Source organism: Labrus mixtus, chromosome 10 (genome assembly GCF_963584025.1).
Source record: "Labrus mixtus chromosome 10, fLabMix1.1, whole genome shotgun sequence".
Classification (NCBI taxonomy): Eukaryota; Metazoa; Chordata; class Actinopteri; order Labriformes; family Labridae; genus Labrus; species Labrus mixtus.
The window spans coordinates 20,065,627-20,089,641 of record NC_083621.1 but is presented as its reverse complement, the minus strand read 5'-3'; the positions used below and the strand labels follow the sequence as shown (position 1 = coordinate 20,089,641).

General features: G+C 40.0%; 2 protein-coding genes across 3 annotated transcripts in view; both read left to right on the top strand.

The window, feature by feature from the left end:
• Positions 1-24,015, top strand: part of noa1 (nitric oxide associated 1) — a 111,437-nt gene that overhangs the window by 24,351 nt on the left and 63,071 nt on the right. The window lies entirely within an intron of this gene.
• Positions 1,624-23,032, top strand: b4galt1l (DP-Gal:betaGlcNAc beta 1,4- galactosyltransferase, polypeptide 1, like). Of its 2 annotated transcripts, XM_061048638.1 has the most exons (7): positions 1,624-2,509; positions 7,625-7,860; positions 11,799-11,831; positions 17,638-17,825; positions 20,227-20,349; positions 20,757-20,861; positions 22,543-23,032. In XM_061048638.1, the coding sequence occupies exons 1-7, from the start codon at positions 2,173-2,175 to the stop codon at positions 22,670-22,672; spliced, it is 1,152 nt and encodes a 383-aa protein (XP_060904621.1). In that variant the 5' UTR covers positions 1,624-2,172; the 3' UTR covers positions 22,673-23,032. The 2 variants fall into 2 exon arrangements, with proteins under 2 accessions (XP_060904621.1, XP_060904622.1); XM_061048639.1 differs by lacking the exon at positions 11,799-11,831 and having other exon boundaries at positions 1,625-2,509.

The following is a 24,015-nucleotide window of genomic DNA, read 5'->3' as shown; positions in this document are numbered from 1 at the left end:
TTTCTGGTTAAACTGAATTTTTGATTAAATGTAAGAACATGTTGGGCCACGAGGGACATGTGGTGGAGTATATATCAGTCGTGCAAAAGAATGAAGTCCCAATGTGTGTGTGTGTATGTGTGTGTTTGTTGCTCACTGATCACACATCCTTGTTCTTAAAGCCTTACTTTATGTAACTCTGTCTGTAAATTTGGTTGTTTTTTCAAGATTTCTCTTGGAAAACAGTGCTTGTTTTCCTGTGATAACGAGTTAATATGTCCAGATCTCAAGAAAACGGTTGAATATACCTCGTCCCCTTGGGAAAATACTGTTATACTAAGATAACATGATAAATAAGATGAGATCGAGAGACAGAGTTAGACAAAAAGAGTAATGATGTATGTCCCCTTAGGGCTTCCGTAATAAACATTGAGATCTCAACTTTTTTACCTTTTTATCTCGGGGTAATAGTGCTGTGATTTTCCTGTGATTCAAAGATAATTTAAGTCGATTGCTCTTGTTCACAAGAAATGTACTTATATAATGGTGAAAACAGTGTTATTACCCTTAGATAAGTAGATAAATAATCCAGAAAACAACAGAAATTAACTTGTCATCACAGGAAAACAAGGTAAAATGAAATATATGGACATATGCCCTCTTATTGTTTCTGTAGGACACCAAACAAAAACATTTTAAAAATGTTATATTTAACTGCATTTTATTTTAACTTTGTCACATGCTCATACAGATGTGCAGTGAAATGTAAAGACTGTTCCGCAAGGCCATGCAATAACACTCAAATTACTAATACACATATATACAGTAAAATAGAAATATAATGTAAAATTAAAAAAAGAATTATTTTAATATACAAAATATAGAATAATGTATGAATAATGAGTATATAATGAATAATGTAAACAGTGTAAAGTGTCCAGGGTGTCAAAGTGCAATGTGCTGATTGGAATGTGTGGTGTGTGTGCATCATGTAATCACAGTTCTGTTTTGTTTAGTTCTGTTTATGTTTTTAACTGAGGAGAGTGGAGCCACACATAATGTAAAATTGTGTTTGCCGTGTCAACAAAACCCTTTGAATCGAAATAGATAGATAGATAGATACTTTATTGATCCTGAGGGAAATTCAAAGCATCCAGTAGCAGGTTACAAAGACGTACATGACATGAAACATTTGTTACAAATTAAACCACAAAACCGATCATTCATTCACTGAACAACAATTGCTCCGGCCACTTGTTGCATACTTCTCTCTCATATCACCACAAATATATTTTTGTTGTTTTTGTAAACGCTGCTGTTGAAGATTGCTGCTAACAAAGTTTCGTTGTGTCTTTGTATACAATGATAATAAAGATTCTATCTGTCTATCTGTCTATCTATCTATCTGTCTATCTGTCTATCTATCTGTCTATAAACAGTTGAGGAAAAAAATCTGTAATTAGACCTGAATATAAAAAAAACAAGAATAAAAAAAGTGTTGACCTTCTGAAGTTGTGTTGTTTATATATGTACAGCAATGTTTAAAAAGCAGATAGTGCAAAACCAAAAAATAAATAAATCTAACTTCCCGGTTTTATTTTGAAAAGGAACCACTGGAAGTGTAATGGTCATTTTGGCACCTTGATAATTTGGTGTCCTCTCAGTGGTGACGGAAGCAGCGACGGTCCGAGAAGCAAAGTTTTACGAGTTCTTCTTTTCCACTTCTTTTAGTTTAATGTTTAAAGACAGCAGCTTATGTTAACATGGGATAAAACACGCTTTTCTTACACTTAAAATATCTATGGATTCTTGAGCCGTCGGAGGACTTTTCGTCTCTTAAAGTTACCGTGTTTAATCGGACCCACTGACGGAGACATCGAGTTCCTGAACTGCTAACTCTGATAGCGGTTAGCGGCACTTGGAGAGCCAGATTACTTCACCGCAGACAGCTATCTGACAGCGACAGGCCTGAAGCTTCAATTTTTTGTTTTTCGGTTTATCCTGACACTTTGTTGTGACACTTTGACCGAGTGTTGGTGTTCAGAAACTTAAAATAACTTTCCGGGTAAAAGTTAAAAGAAAATGGAGCCTGAGATCCGCCGCTAACAGAAACAGCAGTTCACTCTCCTTTAACCACCAGTACTTTTTTTTTTTTTTTTAATCGATTTTTGGTTATTGAAGCAGTCGGCCAGGATGCCCGCAGACTCCACGGTGAACTTTAACCTCCTCCACCGGACCTGTAAGCTGGTGGTGTTGCTCTGCTTCCTCCACATCACCGTCACCTTCGTCTTCTATGTCCGCTCTCTGGACATGCGCTTCAACTTCGCCCAGAACCAGCAGTCCCATCACAACTCCACCCAGAGGAACCAGGTCAGAAAACTCGAGTTTAACCCCAGAACCGAGCCAAAGCAGACCGAGACACTGAAGGAGCAGGCGGAGCAGAAACCCCCGGAGCCTGAGCAGGAGGAGAAGAAGGTGGAGGTGCCGACCAAGAAGCTGGAGAAATGCCCCGAAACGTCCCCGCTGCTCGGTAAGAACCGGAGCAGTGTCAGTGGCAGACCCGGGTTATAGTCTGTTTTTTCATTTGATTTTTACCTCAATGACATTGAAGTTTAAATATCTAGTATCACGACAACCCTGTTTTCTACACATGACCCCCAGGAATTCATTAAATCAGCATTTCCCCTATACTCATCTTAAATGTATTGAACAACTGTACTTTAAGAAATAGCAATTATTGCAACACATCTGGAAAAGTTAGTTGTCTAATAAACTGTAGAAACCTTGTTTTTATTAATAGATTAATAGATACAGATGTGTTACTAAAGCTGTATCAATTATTGCAACACATCTGGAAAAGTTAGTTGTCTAATAAACTATAGCAACCTAGTTTTTATTAATAGATACAGATGTGTGTTTGTGCTGTCATTCTGAATATCAGTACAGCAGTGAATGAGTCAGATAATCAATGTGTAATCACTTTGTAATGCACATCTGCAGCATTTAGGTGTAAAAACTTCTGAGTGGATTGTTTTTTTTTTAGTTTGAGTCCTTTTTGGCTCTGCCCCCCAAACCAGTTTAACAACATTACTGTAGCTGAACTTGTTCCAAGAAAGATACACATTGTTCTGCACTCATGTTAGTGTGTGGGTTATTTCAGCAGTACCTACAGGGTAAACAAACTTAAATCCGTGTGTTAACATTTATCATGATGATCGGTGATTGATCAATAAGAACCAGTTCATTACTAGAAGCAAAAATAAAGTTTTGATGGGAACAACAGTGAGCGCCTGCAGCTGTGTACCTGATTGAAATCCCCCAACCCCACCCAGCAGGTCCAACGACATACTAACACAAGTCAGTGACAAACCTGTTAGTCTGAGAGTCAGAGCTTTGTTCATGTGTCACTGAAACAGAGTGATATGGAATAGAATAAATACAATAAATCTTTATTGTCCACCAGAGGCCTTAGGCTCTCCAGAAACATAAAACAGTATAAAAGAAGTTGAGACCGTCAGTAACCCAAGCAGAGCAGCTACATTTACACATTAACACATTAACACCAGTTCCTGTCATGGCTCAGGTTACTTCCTTGTCCTATCAGTGAATAGTTAAGACAGAGGTTTGTGTGGTTTGACCACTATTTTGCCTGCCAAAACTCCATCTCTGTTTTATGGAGGTGCTTTGGAATTTTCCAAACCAACAGGGTGCAAAAAGTTTGCATAGATATGTTTTTAACAACCCTCACCAGTCAGCATCCTAACCAGTATGCTGAAAGTCAAGCAGTGAGGAGATCAGACACACAGAAGTCAGCGGAGGCAGATTGAATCCCGTAGTTTTAACAGTTGCAGTCTCTCTTATTTTAACCAAGTTATTCACCAAGATTTGTATTTGTCACATGCTCATACAGATGTGCAGTGAAATGTAAAGACTGTTCCGCAAGGCCATGCAATAACACTCAAATTACTAATATACATATATACAGTAAAATAGAAATATAATGTAAAATTAAAAAAAGAATTATTTGAATATACAAAATATAGAATAATGTATGAATAATGAGTATATAATGTAAACAGTGTAAAGTGTCCAGGGTGTCAAAGTGCAATGTGCTGATTGGAATGTGTGGTGTGTGTGCATCATGTAATCACAGTTCTGTTTTGTTTAGTTCTGTTTATGTTTTTAACTGAGGAGAGTGGAGCCACACCAGCCTCTCCACTCAAGGCTGATCCGGTTTGTTAGCTGAATCGCAAGCAACACTTTTCACAACTGGAGTTCTGTTGTTAGGATGACAGAACCTCGGTTGTTTTCAACAGTATAATCATAAGTGATGTTAGTCAGCAGCTTTCTCCCCTCTTCTTCAGTGTATAGCATCTCTGTGTGTGTGTGTTAAAAAAACATTGTCACGAGTACTGACCTCTCTATTAATAAAAATCCTTTTCAGTATTTTCTTCCGTGTTAAAAATAGACAACCGAATGTGACAAAAGGGAGTCCTGCTGGTGTGTTTTTTTTTGGGGCGTCTTTATGAAAAGTTCTGCTGACGATTATTGTCAAAGGAGCATACACATGGAGGAAAGAGAGACACACGTTTAGAACCAAAACTAAAGTAGGCTTCAATCCAGCCCTGTAATACAAACTACAAATTGACTAAACATAGGCCTTACGTCTCCGTGGTAACCAAACAATGACTCAACTTAAGTTTCAAACTAACTAGTTTACGCTACATAGCTGTGGACACATGACACTGTTCTTCACTCTGGAAAAAAAAAAGCAAAAAAAAAAAGCAGCTGTTCATTCTGTGGATTTGTTTAACAAAAAAAACAGTTCAGTCATCATCAGGTGACCAAGAAATCAGCCAATCAGAGCCTGACACCAGGAAAGAACAGGTGAAGAAGAAACGTGTGTCTCTTCAGTCAGTGTGATGTTGTTTTGTGTTTTTAGAGTGTGTCAGTGAGTTTAAATATGTCTGGTGCTTGACCAATCAGAGTGAGTGCGGAAACCTCGCCCCCTTATCCTTCTCGGCTCTCTCGGTGCCTCAGCTTCATGTGTTGTCGTCTTCCTCCATCACAGCTCACCTCCTCATCCTCCTCCAACATCTCCTCCTCCTCCTCCCCTGTCGGCATCTTCCTCTCCTCATTTCATGAGGACTTAATGCTGCCTTCTGATTGGCTGTGTGTAGTTGCTCTCTGTATTAAACATCAGCGGTTGTAGGTGTTATGAGTCTTTTGGGAGACAGACAGTATGAAAGCAGATGTTTCACAGACAGAGTGAGTGTTGGGTTTAAAACACGCTCAGCTTACAGGTCATTATTATCGGTGGTTACAGCTGTTTACACTCAGGTGGTGTCATAAAACATAAAACAGAAGCTTTTTTTGTTTTGGTATTTTATTGGTGTTTAGTCATAAACCATTCAATCTCATTTAACTAGAATTATAATTCATTGTTGATCTGTGAACGACTGCTGCCTGCAGCTCTGCATACTTTAGTGTAATGTCTACACACACACACACACACACACACACACACGTCATTGGCCCTAAGAGAAATTTAGGTATCTAGTAGCAGCTTATAAAAGACATGAAATAACACATCTAACATACCCTGCTGCCCCGCATATATGATAACCTGTACATACATGAAAACAAAGATTGTAGTATTGTAATACAAAGGTTAGAATTTTACTCCTACAAAGATTAAAATCTGATTGAACGTCTTAGAAGATTACAATTAAAAGTGGACAAATATATAAAATAAACCTTTGAAAGAATGAAAATGAAACTTATAGCCAAATGACATCATAAATGAGCTGTTGTGAAGGAGATGTGTGTCATGCAGCTGCACAGCAGTGTCTGCATAGAGGTTTAACTTAACTGTCTTTAAGAGACATTATTTGGGCTTATGTTATGTTCAAGTACACATATAAACATGTGCAATTGACATGCTTTCAGTCTGCTTTCAGAGTAGAAAGAATATGTTGATGCTTTTTCACATAAATATTCACCTGTCAGGTAAAGACCCTCAAATGTGCATGGAATGTATATTTATAAACTGTAAATAACCGATCTGAAACAGCAATGAATCTGTTGAAGCATTTGAGATCAGCTATGACAGTTTCAATGGAAACGTCTTTCTCTCTAATGAGGTGCGAGTTCCCCTAAGTTTAGTGACCTGTGCTGACCTGGGATCAGTTTAAACCAGTTTCTGTAACTTTGATGAGTTGTGATGTTTATTATCAGCCTAATGGAGTCCATGTTTACTCAGCTGCCCCCCCCCCTCCCCCCGGGTCCTCTGTTGTTAACACAGGAGGAGGACCTCTATCAGAATACAAACTTTGAATGTTGTCTGAATGTTCTATACTTTGATACTTTTTGATACCACATGTTTTAAAACAAAGCAATCTCTATTCTTTTAAAGGTCCATAGTATTTCCATAGTAAAGAAAACTACAGATGTTCAGTCATTTTGAACCCAAAGAGAGCACTGTCTAAATTGTAAAAATATGTTGGTAATGTTTGGAGAAGTGGGAGGAGCTGGAGAGGAGCGAGGGGAAAAAATTGCAGGCAAAGACCAGCACAGTGCACACTGTCTTTTTAAAAGAACAAAAACATATTTTGTGGATAGATAAGGAAATCCGGGAGAGAAAGTGGGAAATGACAGGTCGGACTTTAACCCGGGCCGCCTGCTTGGAGGATGGGGCATGACCTAACTGCTAGGCCATCTGCACCCCCTGCAAACTGTCTGAATTGCACATAAACTTAGGCAGCATTTCAAAATGTCGAATGTTTTTTAAAAAGTTTTGTTAATTGAAAACAAGAAATTACTCAACATTGGGTGTCAAGACGTTGGTTTTTGTTGCTGTGGTATCAAAACGAGTATCAATATTTTTGGATTTGACTAGAATCTTATCAAAGTTCAACATTTTGGTATTGTGAACCCTGTAAGGAATAATGCAAACACTTATAGAAGTGACTCTCATACTGTGAAGAAGAACCTGAATGCACCACGTGTTCAGCTGTCAGACATAAACTCTGTTGAAACTCGCAGAGGAGCAGACTCACGTCCTGGGAACTGTGCGTGTGTGTGTGTGTGTGTGTGCGTCTGTGTGTGTGTGTGTTGAACATAGTTGTCTGATTACACACTAACCATTTTCTGCTGTTGGGTTGGTTGGCTCCAGTTTTTGTCACAGTGAGCACTCTGAATGAAACAGAAAATGTGAATATCTCAATTTTTTATTACGCCACTATTTTGGAGACAGGACGGTGGATAGAGCAGGAAATCAGGGAGAGGGAGAGCGTGGGGAACGACATGAGGGAAACAGACTCTGCTCATGGGCCTCGCGAACCAACCACCAGACCAACCTGCCCCTAAACACCAAAACGTTCAAGTCCAATATGAAACTATTATTTTAAATTACAAAAAATTGCATGCACACTCCTGCACGCTGTCTAAAATTAACAAAAAAAACTAGCATCCCCAATTTTTGATGGATTCATTCCTCTATATTACACCAATCTTATGAAATAGATGTAGTTTGCTTAAAGTTTTGGTACTTTTAAATACTATTGTATCACTACATCTACAGAATTTGTAGCCTTTTAAGACGTGTTATCTCATAAACCTTTGTTTCCTGTCATCTTTGCCTCAGTGGGTCCTCTGAGGGTGGAGTTTAACACTCCAGTGAATCTGGACAAGGTACAAGAGGAAAACCCTGAGGTGCAGCCAGGCGGACGCTTTAAACCCGAAGACTGCGAGGCGCTGCAGAAGGTGGCCATCATCATCCCGTTCAGGAAACGAGACGAACACCTGAAATTCTGGCTGCATTACCTGCACCCCATCCTGAAAAGGCAGCAGCTCGACTATGGCGTCTACGTCATTAACCAGGTGCGTTGTGATATCACCGTGATGTCATCAGGCCTACCTCTAGGCAGGGAGGCTCTCATGAAAGGCTCCAGGTGCATTATGGGTAATGTAAATATATTTAAATAGGTGTGGAGTAAAACATGTTTTTGCCCCTGAAGGAAGCTTAGGGTGTGTCCTTGAAAAAGGTGTTGAAAGGTACTGGAAAGATCCTGGAACAATTTCTTCACTTTGTTATACATAAATCTGTTTAAACACATACACACAGAAATGTAAATATGTATGGTGTGTGTGTGTGTTTTGGCTCCGAGCGTCTTATTAGCCCACATCACCAATATCAAATATCAGACGCAGGATTAAAGTGTGTTTGAACTAGACGGACACACACACACACACACACACACAGCCAGAGAAAGACAAACACCATGAGTAAATACATGACACCCTGTTAAAAGTAACTGTACATCATCTCCATGTCACACTCTTATTATTTCACATGTAATCAAGTTTAATAATGAGTTCACTTTACAAAGAGCAACCAAACATCTAAAGGTCTGTGTGTGTGTGTGGGAGTGTGTGTGTTTGAAGTGTGACAGGTGTGGGTGTCACCGTTACTTGCTGTGGAGGCTGATGTCAAACAGGTGAAACACATAGCTGTGGAGTATTTAAGATCAGATTTAAGATCTGACAGAACATACCTGATAATTAGGGTTGTCACTATACTAACATTTTTTAACTTCAACAATGGTGGAGAAGAAACTTGTCGGACTCGTCTTTCTAGGGAACAATTTCAGGTGCAGAGCTGCTGCTAACGCCAGGACACGATTCATTTACAACATTTTCATTCTCTTGGTGATATTTCTTTGAAGTGAAGCAAAAATTAAGCATTAAGCATGACTCAGAGCTATTTAAAATACAACTAATGGTCACTACTGAGCAAAGCGGAACTGCAACTTTCGTAACCATATCAACAGAAAGCGCCGGTGAGAAGCCCTTTGAAACTGAGGTCGTGAGCGTGAGCTATAGCACAACAAACAGTGGACACAGGCCCCAAACAATAATTGATTACAGTCATGTCCACTTTGCTCCGTTTCTGTCAGTGAAACCTCAGGAAGTTGGATGCTCACTTCCTGCAAATGTTTAAGATCAAAACCCTCCAGCGAGGAAAAAAGGCTGCCTGTTGAGTTACTGGAGGACTTTTAATTTGAAACATCTGTCCTTTTATTGGCAGTAACTTTTGGAGTAAAGTTAAAGCATCGTCACACTCTGATGTTCATGAGAGTTTAAGAGCCAGACATGATTTTACAGCATCAGCTCTGCTCCAGGTCTGAGTTCCATCAGTTCGTTTAGACGTAGTTTACTCTGAGCTTGATTAAAGGTTATGTGTTACCCACATTTTAAGTGTTCAACATGAGGAAACCTTTTGAACAGCAGAGTTTAGACAAGAAATCTTACAGTTTTTATTTATTAGTGCTTAGCATTGTTTTGAAACGTGTAAAATCTAAGGAACTAAGTATACAGAAACACTATATTATACATTATGTGAACTATAAAAACGCATGTTACATTGTGTTACAAGGCTGACTAAGCTGGTAACTAGAATAAACTTAAAATTAGACACTAGTGTTATAGTGTGGGCAGTCGGATATCAAAGGTAAGAAAAGATAATCGATCCTTTTTTGGGCCTGATTCCCTCCTTCAGACAATACTAAGCATCCTGATTTTTGTGATGTTTGAGAGATTATCTTGTCAGATGTTCCTGTGGTAAATACTTACGATATACAGTGGGTACGGAAAGTATTCAGACCCCTTTACATTTTTCACTCTTTGTTTCATTGCAGCCATTTGCTAAAATCAAAAAAGTTCATTTTATTTCTCATTAATGTACACTCAGCACCCCATCTTGACAGAAAAAAAACAGAAATGTAGAAATTTTTGCAAATTTATTAAAAAAGAAAAACTGAAATATCACATGGTCATAAGTATTCAGACCCTTTGCTGTGACACTCATATTTAACTCACATGCTGTCCATTTCTTCTGATCCTCCTTGAGATGGTTCTGCTCCTTCATTGGAGTCCAGCTGTGTTTAATTAAACTGATTGGACTTGATTAGGAAAGGCACACACCTGTCTATATCAGACCTTACAGCTCACAGTGCATGTCAGAGCAAATGAGAATCATGAGGTCGGAGGAACTGCCGAAGGAGCTCAGAGACAGAATTGTGGCAAGGCACAGATCTGGCCAAGGTTACAAAAGAATTTATGCAGCACTCAAGGTTCCTAAGAGCACAGTGGCCTCCATAATCCTTAAATGGAAGAAGTTTGGGACGACCAGAACTCTTCCTAGACCTGGCCGTCCAGCCAAACTGAGCAATCGTGGGAGAAGAGCCTTGGTGAGAGAGGTAAAGAAGAACCCAAAGATCACTGTGGCTGAGCTCCAGAGATGCAGTAGGGAGATGGGAGAAAGTTCCACAAAGTCAACTATCACTGCAGCCCTCCACCAGTCGGGGCTTTATGGCAGAGTGGCCCGACGGAAGCCTCTCCTCAGTGCAAGACATATGAAAGCCCGCATAGAGTTTGCCAAAAAACACATGAAGGACTCCCAGACTATGAGAAAGAAGATTCTCTGGTCTGATGAGACCAAGATTGAACTTTTTGGCTTTAATTCTAAGCGGTATGTGTGGAGAAAACCAGGCACTGCTCATCACCTGCCCAATACAATCCCAACAGTGAAACATGGTGGTGGCAGCATCATGCTATGGGGGTGTTTTTCAGCTGCAGGGACAGGACGACTGGTTGCAATTGAAGGAAAGATGAATGCGGCCAAGTACAGAGATATCCTGGAAGAAAACCTCTTCCAGAGTGCTCAGGACCTCAGACTGGGCCGAAGGTTCACCTTCCAACAAGACAATGACCCTAAGCACACAGCTAAAATAACAAAGGAGTGGCTTCGGAACAACTCTGTGACCATTCTTGACTGGCCCAGCCAGAGCCCTGACCTAAACCCAATTGGGCATCTCTGGAGAGACCTGAAAATGGCTGTCCACCAACGTTCATCATCCAACCTGACAGAACTGGAGAGGATCTGCAAGGAAGAATGGCAGAGGATCCCCAAATCCAGGTGTGAAAAACTTGTTGCATCATTCCCAAGAAGACTCATGGCTGTACTAGCTCAAAAGGGTGCTTCTACTCAATACTGAGCAAAGGGTCTGAATACTTATGACCATGTGATATTTCAGTTTTTCTTTTTTAATAAATTTGCAAAAATTTCTACATTTCTGTTTTTTTTTCTGTCAAGATGGGGTGCTGAGTGTACATTAATGAGAAATAAAATGAACTTTTTTGATTTTAGCAAATGGCTGCAATGCAACAGAGTGAAAAATGTAAAGGGGTCTGAATACTTTCCGTACCCACTGTATCCTCCTGTTATTCGGGGGAAAGTCGAGGACAGCCGTGAGCGGTGTGCTTGTCATACTTGTAATGAAGCTGCTTCATTCTGTTGTCTGTTCACCAGTATTTTCTTTACCAATCATTTGTCTATATTAGGCGCGGGAATCACAGAATAACTCACATTACGATACAATGTGATACGTGGCACGGGATAACGATAATTTAATGATACTTGGATAATCAATATTTGGCAAGGTATGATTTATATCACGGTATCTGATTAACTTTTAATTTAATTCATTTATTCACTTCAATTAAGTGTCAGTGATAGAGGATATGACAAAAACTAAGATGAAACAATGCTATATTTTTAAGGAACAAAATAACTATTAGAAAATATTTGTATTAAAAAAACACATATCTTTAAAAAGATATCAAATACATACACATTTTAGTATTTGACAGAAATAACTTTTGCTTTTGTATTTAAAGTCTTGTTCAGCACATCAGTTTGTAGTACATAGGAAAGGATTTCCGTCTTGTCCATTAAATATGCAGTGATTGTCATTTAGGACTCTGTGCCCGATGAAGTCCACCCATCGCAGGTGAGTACAACTCTCTCTGCTGGCTGGAGTTCATCCTCCACCTTTTTCTCTGGTCGCAGCACAAACAGCTGAAGCAGCTTCTTCATTTTAGCTTGTTTTGTTAAGCGCCCAGTGCATCTCTTGACTTCTTTTCACCGCTGTTTAACTTCACTCTGCTGCCTTCTTCTACTCTAATCCCACAGTCTTCTTCAGCCAGTTAACTTCTGCTCACCTTACCCTCACACATGTCAGTGTTTCCCCTAGGTTTACAGCGTTGGGGGGGGGGGGGGAGAGATCTAGGTGTTCATGTGTTACTTTTAATGACAGCTGTCCTTTTCCATCGGAAAGGTATCCTTAAACGACTTCTTTCCCTTATTTCCGACTCTATCCACTATCCTATCCCTACAATAAAGGCAAGAGCAATAAAGGCCCTAATATAATGGTAGGGGAAACACTGCTTGTCATATGGTCCACTGCGAGGAGTCATTAAGTATTGACATGGGTCATGGTCAAATTATATTGACACCTTTTTGATGCTACGGTGACAAAAATTGAAGTCCAAGACTCCCACAATTGTTTTAAATTCTACAAAAATTGTAGACAAACTAGTGCACATGTCTAAACTGCACAAACACATGGCAATGTTTCCTTATGGAAATGTCTTCATCTACATGTAGATGTGTTTGGTACTTTTAGATTCTATTATTCATTATAATAGATCAGATTGTATCGTTTAGAATCATGTGGACTCAAAAAGTATAGAAACTGTAAAGTGTATACTTTGCCAACCTTTACTGTGAATGTATCTAACTACACGTAGAATTGATTTAAAGGCTGAAAATTGTCATTATAGTTAAGACTGTGTCTCTTGTCTGCCATTTATGTGTCATTCTTTTTACGTCATGTCCCAACTCTTGAGACCCCAACCCTTCCTGTCTGACTGGGAGAGTCTCTCATGTGTAATTAACTAAACTAACTGCTAGAAAGTTTCAGAGGCAGGTTGTCCTGGTGTGTGTGTGTGTGTGTGTGTGTGTGTGTGTGTGTGTGTGTGTGTGAGACTGAGACTGAGACTGAGACTGATAAGTGCATGGAGTCATTCTTAACACCACAAAGAAATCTGATGGATAACCTTGAAGCAGACGGAGCTCGGACTCCTCACAGTTTTTCTTCTTCTGTTGTTTGTCTGTGACTCACATTTCTTCTTCTTCTTCCTCTCTCTTGTTTGTCCTCCTCCTCCTCCTCACTCCTCCTGCCACCTCCTTCCCTGTAACTGCAGTTTCCTCCTCACTCCTCCTCCCTCACTCACTCACACCGCATCCCACTGCCCCTCCTCCCTCTGCATGTCAGGCATTTCTGACCAATGGCTGTGGTCGCTGGAGACGTTGACACCGCCCCCTGCTTGGTCTCAGTCAATAGCAGCACGTGTTGTCAGAGGGGGCTGCTCCGGTAAATCAGGCTTCTTCTTCTTCTTCTCTGTTTCTGTGTTTTTCTGTTTCTGTGTTTATCTGTTTGTGTGTTTATCTGTTTGTGTTTTTATCTGTTTCTGTGTTTTTATCTGTTTCTGTGTTTAACTCTTTGTTTCTTCTAGCTGAACTCAGACTGTTGTCTAACTTATCTTTAAACTGTTACATTGAATGTTCTTTGAATCTGTACTAACCTCTTTGGAGTTTAATTTCATTATGCAAACTGAAAGTGGAAAGATCAAACTTTCCTGTACAGTGAACCCTTTTATTTGTGGACAGAAACATGTTAATGATTGAGCTGATGTGTCTGATCACATGACTCAGTGAACACACACTGCAGGCTGTTTACACTACACTTCATCATTTTAATATAGAGATGCCAGCCAGTATCTTTCCTTTTTTTAATTCATTATTCATATGTTTACTATGGTTAATTAATCCAAGGCATAATTAAAGAGTTGTCCTGTAGAAAATTTGTTATAAAAGATCCAGAAACGTCTCAATTTGTAAAAAACTGAACGTAAAGTCAGTGATTTTGAGTACTGAGTACACTTTAATCTGCAGATGATAAATCCAGGGTAACAAACTAAAAGCATTTTTGCTAAAAAATTGTTTTTTTTAATAATAATACAAATTGAAAGAACTATATGTAAATATATTTGCATTCTTAAGGTTTGATTTGACTTACAGTTGGGCGTGTGGCAGCGGTTTGTAAGGCGCCTTAAGCCCAACCTCAGCTTCACCTCTTTCTCTGTTTATGGATTGATCTAAAGTTAAGTCGAGTCAGCATTTTCAATATCGCAACCACCATCGTTGAACTTACAGTAAGACTAAAACAGTTGTTCTAAAAATGGACCTCCTTTACAGTGTGTACCATTAAAGAGCTATAAAGACTAAAAGTGCTTTTTGTCCCAGGCTAAAAACATGTTTTCTTCTGCTGTATTTATTTTAACATGGGGCTCTATCCAGATTCTTGGCTTTTGGAGTCAGCTTCAAGTGGACACTTTAGAAACTGAAGTGCATTACACTTACGCATCAGCTTCATTTTCCAACAATCAATTCTCACTTGGTAAAGAGGCTATAAAGAATGTTATTTCCATGAATATTTATTATTTCAATATGACAAAACATGATGAATTAAAAATCTTGCATAATTATTCTTGCAACAGCTGAGAAAGTAATCTATACCAAACATACTGTACATTACGACATTCTTAACATTACAAGACATAGTTTACAATTTAATGAAATCATGAAGGTGAGATAAAACCACACGAGGGTTTTTCATCATGTGTGGAAGAGTTGAATTTGTCTGAATGATTACATCCAAACTGTCACAGAATAAACATCTGTTTGAAATGATGTGATCACTGAAAACAGGATGAATCAACTCAATCAATCAATCTTTATTTGTAAAGCACCAACTCATAACAAATGCTAATACACTTTAGAACAAAGAGTAAGGTCTAGACCTGCTGTTTTGTAATGTTGTTTACAAAGACCCAACAACATGAATCCATCATGAGCACAACATGAAGCAATATTTAGGACAGTTACAGTGCCCCAAAAAAAAGCCTTTTAACAGGCAGAAACCTTGAGCATGAAACGGGGAGAAATGATTTAATGTTAATGATATAAGTGAAAGTTGAGCAGCTCTTTGATTCACTTTAATATTTATATTAATGATACTAGATTTAAAGCTGATATAAAGAGTTGTAGCTGTTGTAGTCAGAGTGGTCAACAGCAGCAGGCTGTTCACACTAACAATCCATGGGAACCTATGAGATATATACATACGTCGTTATTTAATATGTTTTATTTATGTAACTATGTAACTTCAGTGATCTCAGTGGCTGGTCTTACATGAGGGTTCATGTTTCTTTTATGACTCCTGTGTTCATAGTTGAACGTGTCGGGGCAATTCTCTTTAGGTAGTAAACAACACCTCACACCTGAGAGCTTGGCGCAGGTGTCCATCACCTAGCAACCTGTGCCTGCAGCCAAATACCTGTCATAGAAACCCGAGAAGACTGTTCCGACAGACAGACAGACAGCAAGAGGCCTGTCAGCCCCACTCTGACATCTCCACATGAATGCATGTGCACAGGTCCTGCTTGTGCATTTGTGTGTTTTGTGCCTGTGTGAGTGAGAAGCATGACGCTCAATAACCAGAATTAGTATAGAAAAAAATAGTAATTAAATTAAAACGTGTTTGTGAAACTGGAATTTTAAACTTGGATATGTGAAACAAGTAGATACCTGTTTGATACCAAGGCAACACAATTTGAAGTCTTTGAACCAAAATATATGGAAATGATTTGTTTCTAATCAACAATAAAAACTGCAATCAAACTCCTGCACTGCACACTATGTTAGTGCACAAATACATTGTTCCTGTTCAGAAACATTGCTACTGTTTTGTGCAATTAAGACAGTGTGCAGGAGATGTTTGATGGATTACACAGTCACTCCTATGCTACACATCTGTCTTATATAATAGATGTAGTTTATTAAAGATTTGGCACTTTCTGATACTATCGAGCATTATAATAACAGATTGTATGGTTTTTAAACGTGTGTCTTAAAGAGTATCAAGGTATCTGAAAATGTTGACGTCCTTATTCTCCAGTGTGTTTCTCAGTAAATATGTTTAAATAACAGTATGATTATAGTGATAGTTCATTACTGCAGACTGTGTAATGTGTAAATAGTATCTCAGCTGAGAGTGATGAGCATGTCCAGTGTAACCTATATCCATTCATTCAAAGTCATATTTTAATGTTTTACATGCAGATCTAAGGGTAGACGTATACTTGAAATGTAACCATGTGTTCACATAGACAACCGGCTGTGTCATGAACATGTTTTAATTACACTTGGCTGTTCAAAACACGTGGTACTGCAGGATACCTCCAGAGACACACCAGAGAGCTCAGGCTGCATACAAGTATCTGATGAGCTGGATTTAAACAACACACATGGCAACACTCGAGGACGTTACTGTCATATTAATTCTGAGATCACAACTAACATAACACATCAATAGGACACGTCACTCCGCTGTTCATTTCCCTCCCACTTACTGCTCGCATCAAATTTAAAACCCTGCTGCTGGTTGACAAATCAGTGCCAAAAACGGCTCCTTCCTACCTTAAACGCTGTCATCCAAGTCTACACTCCCTCATGTCCACTTCGCTCTGCAAATGAAAGCTGCTGATCCAACCTTTACAGCAGGGCCCTAGGTCTCAAGCTAGACTCTTCTCCTCTGTAATGGTGAAATGAACTACCAAACATTTGATCTGCAGAGTCCCTTTGGACCTTTAAAAGAATACCTAGATATCCAGCTCTTTCATTAATACCTAAAGATGAATTTGAGGATGATATTTAGGATGACTTTGATGCTGACTGGAACAGCTGCCGATGTTGTCGTAGATAACGATATACAGAATATATCTATATATTTGTTATAGTGCTCTGTCTCTGTGCACTGCCTGTCAGCACCTGTGTGTCGGATCAGACTTCAAGCTGTTTGTTTGCACTTACTGACGCTGCTCTGGATAAGAGCGTCTGCTAAATGAATTGCAGAATCAATATTTTAAAGAGAAATAAAAGTTCAAACCAACAAGTGTTAATGAAGTCCTGAAGACTGAGCCAGTCAAAGCGGTCTGATCAAAGAGAGTGTTGTGATCAACCAGTCAGTAACACACACACACACAGATGATTAAACACAGACATGATTGATGACTTTTATGAATAGATGGACTACTTCACTTTGAAGTCACTTTAGAGTTTAATTATCTTGAATGTTTAGCTTCTGAGTGTGAGTGTGAGTGTGAGTGTGAGTGTGAGTGTGAGTGTGTGAGTGTGAGTGTGTGTGTGTGTGTGTGTGTGTGTGTGTGTGTGTGTGTGTGTGTGTGTGTGTGTGTGTGTGTGTGTGTGTGTGTGTGTGTGTGTGTGTGTGTGTGTGTGTGTGTGTGTGTGTGTGTGTGTGTGTGTGTAAGATTAATCTCTTTATAATTATTGAATAATTATCAGATGACAGGTGAGGAACTAAATAAACAGTGCCGAGCTAAAGCTGACTCTAACTGTCATCATGTTTTTAATTTGCAGATGAATAATCCTACGCTAATGATCCCTCTAATGGTTTCATCTGTTTGTTTTTAGACTTCTGAACATTCAGCTGCTGCTTGTCCTCAAACTTTTATGATATCACTAATTTATCCTTTAAGCAGTAGTTTATAGAAGCTTTGTGACTAACTTCTGTTTATTTTTCTGTTAATGTTCACACAGAATAATCAGACCTAAATTCTTCTTTCCAGTACGCTAAATTCTAACTAAAAAGTGTGTGTGTGTGTCTCCCTCAGGATGGGGAAGAAGTCTTTAATCGGGCCAAACTGCTGAACATTGGGTACACTGAGGCTCTGAAGGAGTACGACTACGAGTGCTTTGTGTTCAGCGACGTGGACCTGATCCCCATGGACGACCGCAACACCTACAAGTGCTTCAGCCAACCCCGACACCTGTCTGTGTCCATGGACAAGTTCGGCTTCAGGTACACACAGAAAAATACAACCTCATAACCCGATAGAAGAATGTATCGTCTCACTCCTGTAGGCACACATGGACAGTCATTATCTATACACAGTTTTCTGTGGAGTAAGACCTCCGGTTTCTCAATGTTGGTGTTACCTCTGCTCTCATCACAGCTCAGAGGAGATGGCTCCAGGTAATATTCACCGGAGTGAGAATATTGAACATTCCTCGTAGTGTTTTAAAGGCTCGTCCATTCATAGGGCTTTGTGTGATGCAAGGGAGGCACCCTTTACCACAGGGCTTCTGATAAAACCATTTAATTGTAGTTTTTTTTAATTTACTGATGGTGTCTCTGTACAACTGCAGCTCAGATATGATGTTAGGAAGTCACTGTCTAGCTAAGGTGTTTGATCCTTGAAGGGTTAAAGGTTTTTGACCGCTGAAGCAATTCAGATTGTCAGAAACGGATGGTAATGATCAGTCATCCCAGTCCCTCTATACAACCACAAATTTATATCCAGGACCAATCAAAACTCATGCCCATGCAGTCTGCAACGACCTAGGTGTCAAGACTGATAATCAGTTCACATGTTAGGTTCAAGTGGCCTCGATTGTTGCGGTCCTGTCGATTTGCCCTGTGCAGCATCAGATAGCTCAGATCCAACCTGTCAGAGCATGCTACACAGCTCGTGGTACAGGCTCTTGTATTATCACGCATTGACTAGTGCAACACCTTCCTGGCAGGTCTTCCTGCATGCACTATCAAACCCCTGCAGATGAACAAAAACGCAGCAGTGCAACGGGTCTTCAACCTACCCAAAGCGCCACATGTCACTCCACTGTTCATCTCCCTCAACTGTGTCCCAGTTACTGCTCGCATTAAATTAAATACCCTGCTGCCTGCTAACAGAAGAGCGACAAAAACGGCTCCTCTTTGCTTAAACTTTAATCAAGGTCTGTACTCCCTCGGCCAATGAAAGGCGTCTGGTCCAACCTCCACAAATGTGCCATAAGTCCCGAGCTCAAGTTTTCTCCTCTGTCGTAACCCGATGATGGAATGAATGACCAAGCTCCATTGGATCTGCAGAGTCCCTTTCCACCTTTAAGTAAACCTAAAGACCCAGCTCTTTTTATGAACATCTACAACCTTAATTATGGTGATGGGACTGACGATGTGGAAGCTGTTGATGTTGACTATCCCCCGGCGTCATGTCCTCTGGTCACTTCCTGTCGGCACCTGTGTGGGATCATACTTGAAGCTGTTGCCGCTTACTGATGTCATTTCCTCCTTTCCTGATCATTTTTGTGTTATTATTACTCTCAGATGTACAAACATTTGGACAAAAGAGTATTATAAATTAAACTGAAACATTCTGAGTGTGGGCGGGTCTTGAGGCTGTAAGTTCACCTTTCTGTCTTGAGTGACATGTAACCATGGTTATATTAAGTTCCTGAGTGGAAGTGAGTGGAGTTCCATCTGGTACTGCTGCTGTATCTGATCCTGTGACCTTAACGAAGGAGCTTCTCTCAGCCGTGGCCGTGACTTAAGACAGAGTACACCGTGAGAGCAGCGTGCATGTGGCGGAAAGTTCTGAAAGGAAGTGCTGACAGAGACACCACAGAGGAAGAAACACCACCATCTGTCAGACTTCTTACATCCTGTTTCCTGTTACATACATGGGCGTACACACACACACACACACACACACACACACACACACACACACACACACACACACACACAGAGCAGGTTTTTAATCTGACAGTTTGAAAAGCTTTATCTCCTTACTACTTGTTTTTGTGTAAGAGACACTCAGGGCAGCAGATACACACACGTGGTTAAATGGTAAATGGACTTTTCTAGTCTTCAGGTACACACACTGATGGCAGGTTGCTATGTAAAGTGACCATCAGAAGTGACTAATGCCACCCATACATTCATACGCCTGCTGACGAAGCAGTGAGTGGGAGCAACTTGGGGTTAAGTGTCTTAACCCAAGGGGACACATCGAACATGTTGCTGCAGGAGCTGGGGATTGAACCCCTGACCTTCCACTTAGGACGTAGTGTAAGGTCCTGGTGCGGACCAAGTCTGGAAATTGGTCTGGTAGCCCCCCCTCCCACCCCCCACCCCCCCTTCAGCAGTGCTCACTGTGGGAATCCCCCTCTGAAATCTCTCTATTAGTGCATGTCCATAGGTTCCTGTTTGTGCATGTGTGTGTATTCCAGTCTATGTGTGTGCAGCTTGTTCGACAACAGAGTGTAAAATTGAATTTCCCTTGCGAAAGTAATACATTATTTATTCTTGTTATTGTCTGAAAGCCCTAATTTTTATTAATCTGAGTCAAATGTTGTTAGCACAGCCACCTGCCACTAGTTGGGGCTGTAAACAACCATAATCTGGATATTTGTGTCCACAGGTTACCTTATAATCAGTATTTTGGGGGTGTGTCCTCGATGAGTAAGGATCAGTTTCTGAAGATCAATGGCTTCCCCAACAACTACTGGGGGTGGGGCGGTGAGGACGACGACATCTACAACAGGTACACACACACATAATCCGGCCGTTTCCTCTTCCTGTACTCCACAATGTTCTTCAGGATCAGAACACTTTCTGGTTTTTCTGTCATAATTTCATGCTTTTCCATGCAGGTGTATGTGCTATAAATTCACTGTTTGAGTGTATCAGCTGTGTGTGTGTGTGTGTGTGTGTGTGTGACTAATAAGGTGAGATCGGGATAGAGTGATGCCTGCTGGGAAACTGTGTCAGCTCCTGATAAAGCAGAAAGAACATGAATAACTTTTGATTTATTGACACACTGATAATTGTTCTATATTTTAAGTGTCTGAAAACATGAGAGTGAGAGGCTGGCCTTCAGGAGAGTTTATCATTGAAATAAAAGGTGCCAACTCAAATAATCCTAAATCCTAAAATCAATGTTTGTTCCAGACTGGTGTCCAAAGGAATGACGATCTCCAGGCCGAGCGGGGAGGCAGGGAAATGTCGGATGATTCGACACGAGAGAGACAAAAAGAACGAGCCCAATCCTCAGAGGTAATCGCTTCACACACGTTTACACAGGACATTTAGCCACAGGGCGGGAAATCGAATCAGTTATATATAATAAAGCAGTGGACACACAGCATAGGCTGCAGACCCCTGGTGGGCAGTGAGGTTACTGCATGTGAGCTGCAAAGAGGTCCTCTATTTTGTTATTATTTACTATTTATATTATTATTTAAATGTATTATCAAAAAGTTTGATACTTTAAAAAAATAAATGTTCAACAGTATCAAAAAGTACAGAAGCTGAAAAAAACTCTAGATCTTTGGGGCACCAAGTCCTTTAGTCATATTTTGAACAATAAGCTTCTGTGAGCGAGAGAGAAACCTTTCTATTTGTTTAATGTAGACAGTATGCAGGAGATTGTCTGCCATTCTTTTTGGTCTTCGTTATGGAAAAAGGATTGTTGACAATCATCATTGGTCACGTCAACGAATGAAACACTGCTGTGCTGTTGCCACAGTTATAAACACTTCCACCAAGCTGTCAGGAAGCTTAACTCTCTCCCCTCTCTTCCTTCCCTCCCCTCTGCCCCCACGAACACTGGACATTGAAACCCCCTCCCGTTTGCCACCAAGAACTCTGGACTAATAACTCTGAAGCTAACATCTCAAAAGTACAATCAGTTTACTGCACATTGCACATATTGCACAAGTTTACTTTTTCTTTAAATTTAATTTAATTTAATTTACCATTTTGTACCTTTTGCACAATTTAGAATTTATTACTGTAAATATTATTTATCTTATTTTTACCTCATTTTATTTTATCTATTTTACCTTATCTTATTTGACCTTATTTTGGTTGTATTGCACCGTGGGATGGAGACAAACGCAATTTCGATTCCACTGTATGTCTGGCATATTTTGAAATTGACAATAAAGTTGACTTTGACTTTGACTAGACTGTCAAAACCAAGCTGCATGTTGAAGCAGTTTGATGAACAGGGATGTTTCATGATCACATTTCTGATGATGCTGAAAGTGCTTGGTAATACTTCTATGGTGGTTTATTTGATATTATTGACGAACATGATCCTCGCAAAAAACCAGGGTTTGACATATGCTGCATTCAGGTGCTGCTCAGGTGGTCCAAGTTTCCGAGTTGGGAAGTCGTTTTTCCGACTTCAGTGTGTTCACGTGATTTCAGATCAGAAATTCGGAATGTTGTAACAACAGCAAAAAAACGTGATGCTTCGTTGATGCTACGAAGAAGATCTTAAAGAATAAGAAGTTATATTTGAGCAAAAAGTGGATGTGCAATACGTGAATTAATGAAAAGTATGTTAACTTTAAGAAAACATATTTTGCCCCTCATGTAATGACGATTCTGACGTCAAATCGGGAAGTCGGGCACATAATTCTTTTCCGAGTTTCCGAGTTGTTGTTCTGACTTGAGCAGGTGTTCATGCGCATTTTACAACTCGGAAACACGTTTTTCCGATGTGTCCGACACCACTTGAATGCACCAAAAGCAAAGTTTACTCCTGATTAATTGAGGCTACTGCACGAGTGCAACGGGGTTGAGCTAAAGCGAAGGGTTCTGACCTTAACTCAAATTTGCCGCCTTTCAGGCAACTGAAGTCTGCTTCACCTGTCCTCCACCTGTCCTCCACCTGTCCCTCCCATGTCTTACCTTTGCTAACCCCTCTTCTTCTACTGTTTCCTGATAGGTTTAACCGGATAAAACACACCAGAGACACGATGTGGAAAGACGGGATCAACTCTCTGTCGTACCGCGTGGTGAAGATCGAGAAGCACAACCTTTTCACTAAGATCACTGTGGATGTGGGGAAACCATGATGATGAGAGAGTGGACGGAGTCGACTGAGCGTAGACTGACAGTAAAAACCAAACGTGCCTTTGACACTTGAAACTTTAAGTTCGGAGTGATCCGACCTGCTGGACATCAGCTGGTTTTGTTTTTGCACAAACAGACGGACTGAACATTTGTGATTCCTCTGGCAGACTGAATTCTCACCTCTGATCGGACGATGACTGTAACCAATCAGCTGCTTGCACAAGTCTTTTATTTTTAAAATCACTCTCAGACAATCAGGGCTGCTGAGTCACATGGTCAGGGTTTACTGGTGGGGAATTATGGGCAATGATCAGGTGGGTTAAGATCTGGTGATTGATATAAATAATTTAAATTTAGAATAAGTCATTAAACTGCTTCAGAAGTCTGACCCCTGCTGGTCTCCATGACGACAGCAGGCTCCGCCCCTGAAGATGACTGGTGAGCTGGTGTTAAAGCTGTTGAGGATTGCAGTCAATCTTTAGACCCGCTGAGTCATGGTAGAGATGTACTTCCTCTCTGCAGGACAGGTGAGCCTCACCTGGGCACATCAGAGCTGCTTCACCTCAGAACAGTTTAACTGCTCCTCCTGAGATCAACAACATCAAACAAACAAATAAAAAACAGTCGTTTTTCAAAGTTAATCCAACAGGATTTGAACTAATTGATAGTATTAATCTTGGAATCAGGTTGTTCAAAAGACAAAATGATTACGTAATCGGATACAATCCTGGTTTTAATCCTGGTCAAACCTCCACTTTGTGTTTGAACTTTGAGCAGGCTTGTAATAAATTTGATCAAAAAATGAGGGTCATCCTGATCCCAGCAGAGAGACAACTTTTAAATGGCTAAAACAATACAACACTTTTACAATGTAATTGATATTTTAAGACATTTTAGGAATATGTTTGTGGGAGGCAGGACACAACGTCAAAAAGATGCAATAAGATGGCAGACGAAGCAACAGAAGAATTTGGATGTTTTCAGGAGTTAAAGTTAAAGAAAAAAAAATTCATATAATTATAAAAAAAAGTGTTAAATAAAACAGCAAAACAAACACAAGTCATGAGAATAATTAAGATGAAATCAATCTGCAGTAAGAGTTCATAAATCCAGAATAGAGAAGATGTCCAGCTCAGATTAAACAGTGTGTCAGACAATATTGATTATTTGATTATAATCCTTATCAGTCTGTTCATATCAGGTGATTTAATGCCTAAAAATACGGACGCTTGACTTTTGTTAGAATGACTAAATCTAAAGATGGAAACTCTTGCACAGTCGGCTGTGTTTCAAACCACATCTGACTACATTCACCACTAGAGGGCACCAAATCAACACTGCTGCT

Coding starts and splice junctions, on each gene's coding strand:
- b4galt1l (XM_061048638.1), top strand. CDS start 2,173: ATGCCCGCAGACTCCACGGTGAACTTTAACCTCCTCCACCGGACCTGT. Junction 11,832..17,637: donor ATGAAGTCCACCCATCGCAG/GTGAGTACAACT, acceptor TGTCTCCCTCAG/GATGGGGAAGAAGTCTTTAA. Junction 20,862..22,542: donor AACGAGCCCAATCCTCAGAG/GTAATCGCTTCA, acceptor GTTTCCTGATAG/GTTTAACCGGATAAAACACA.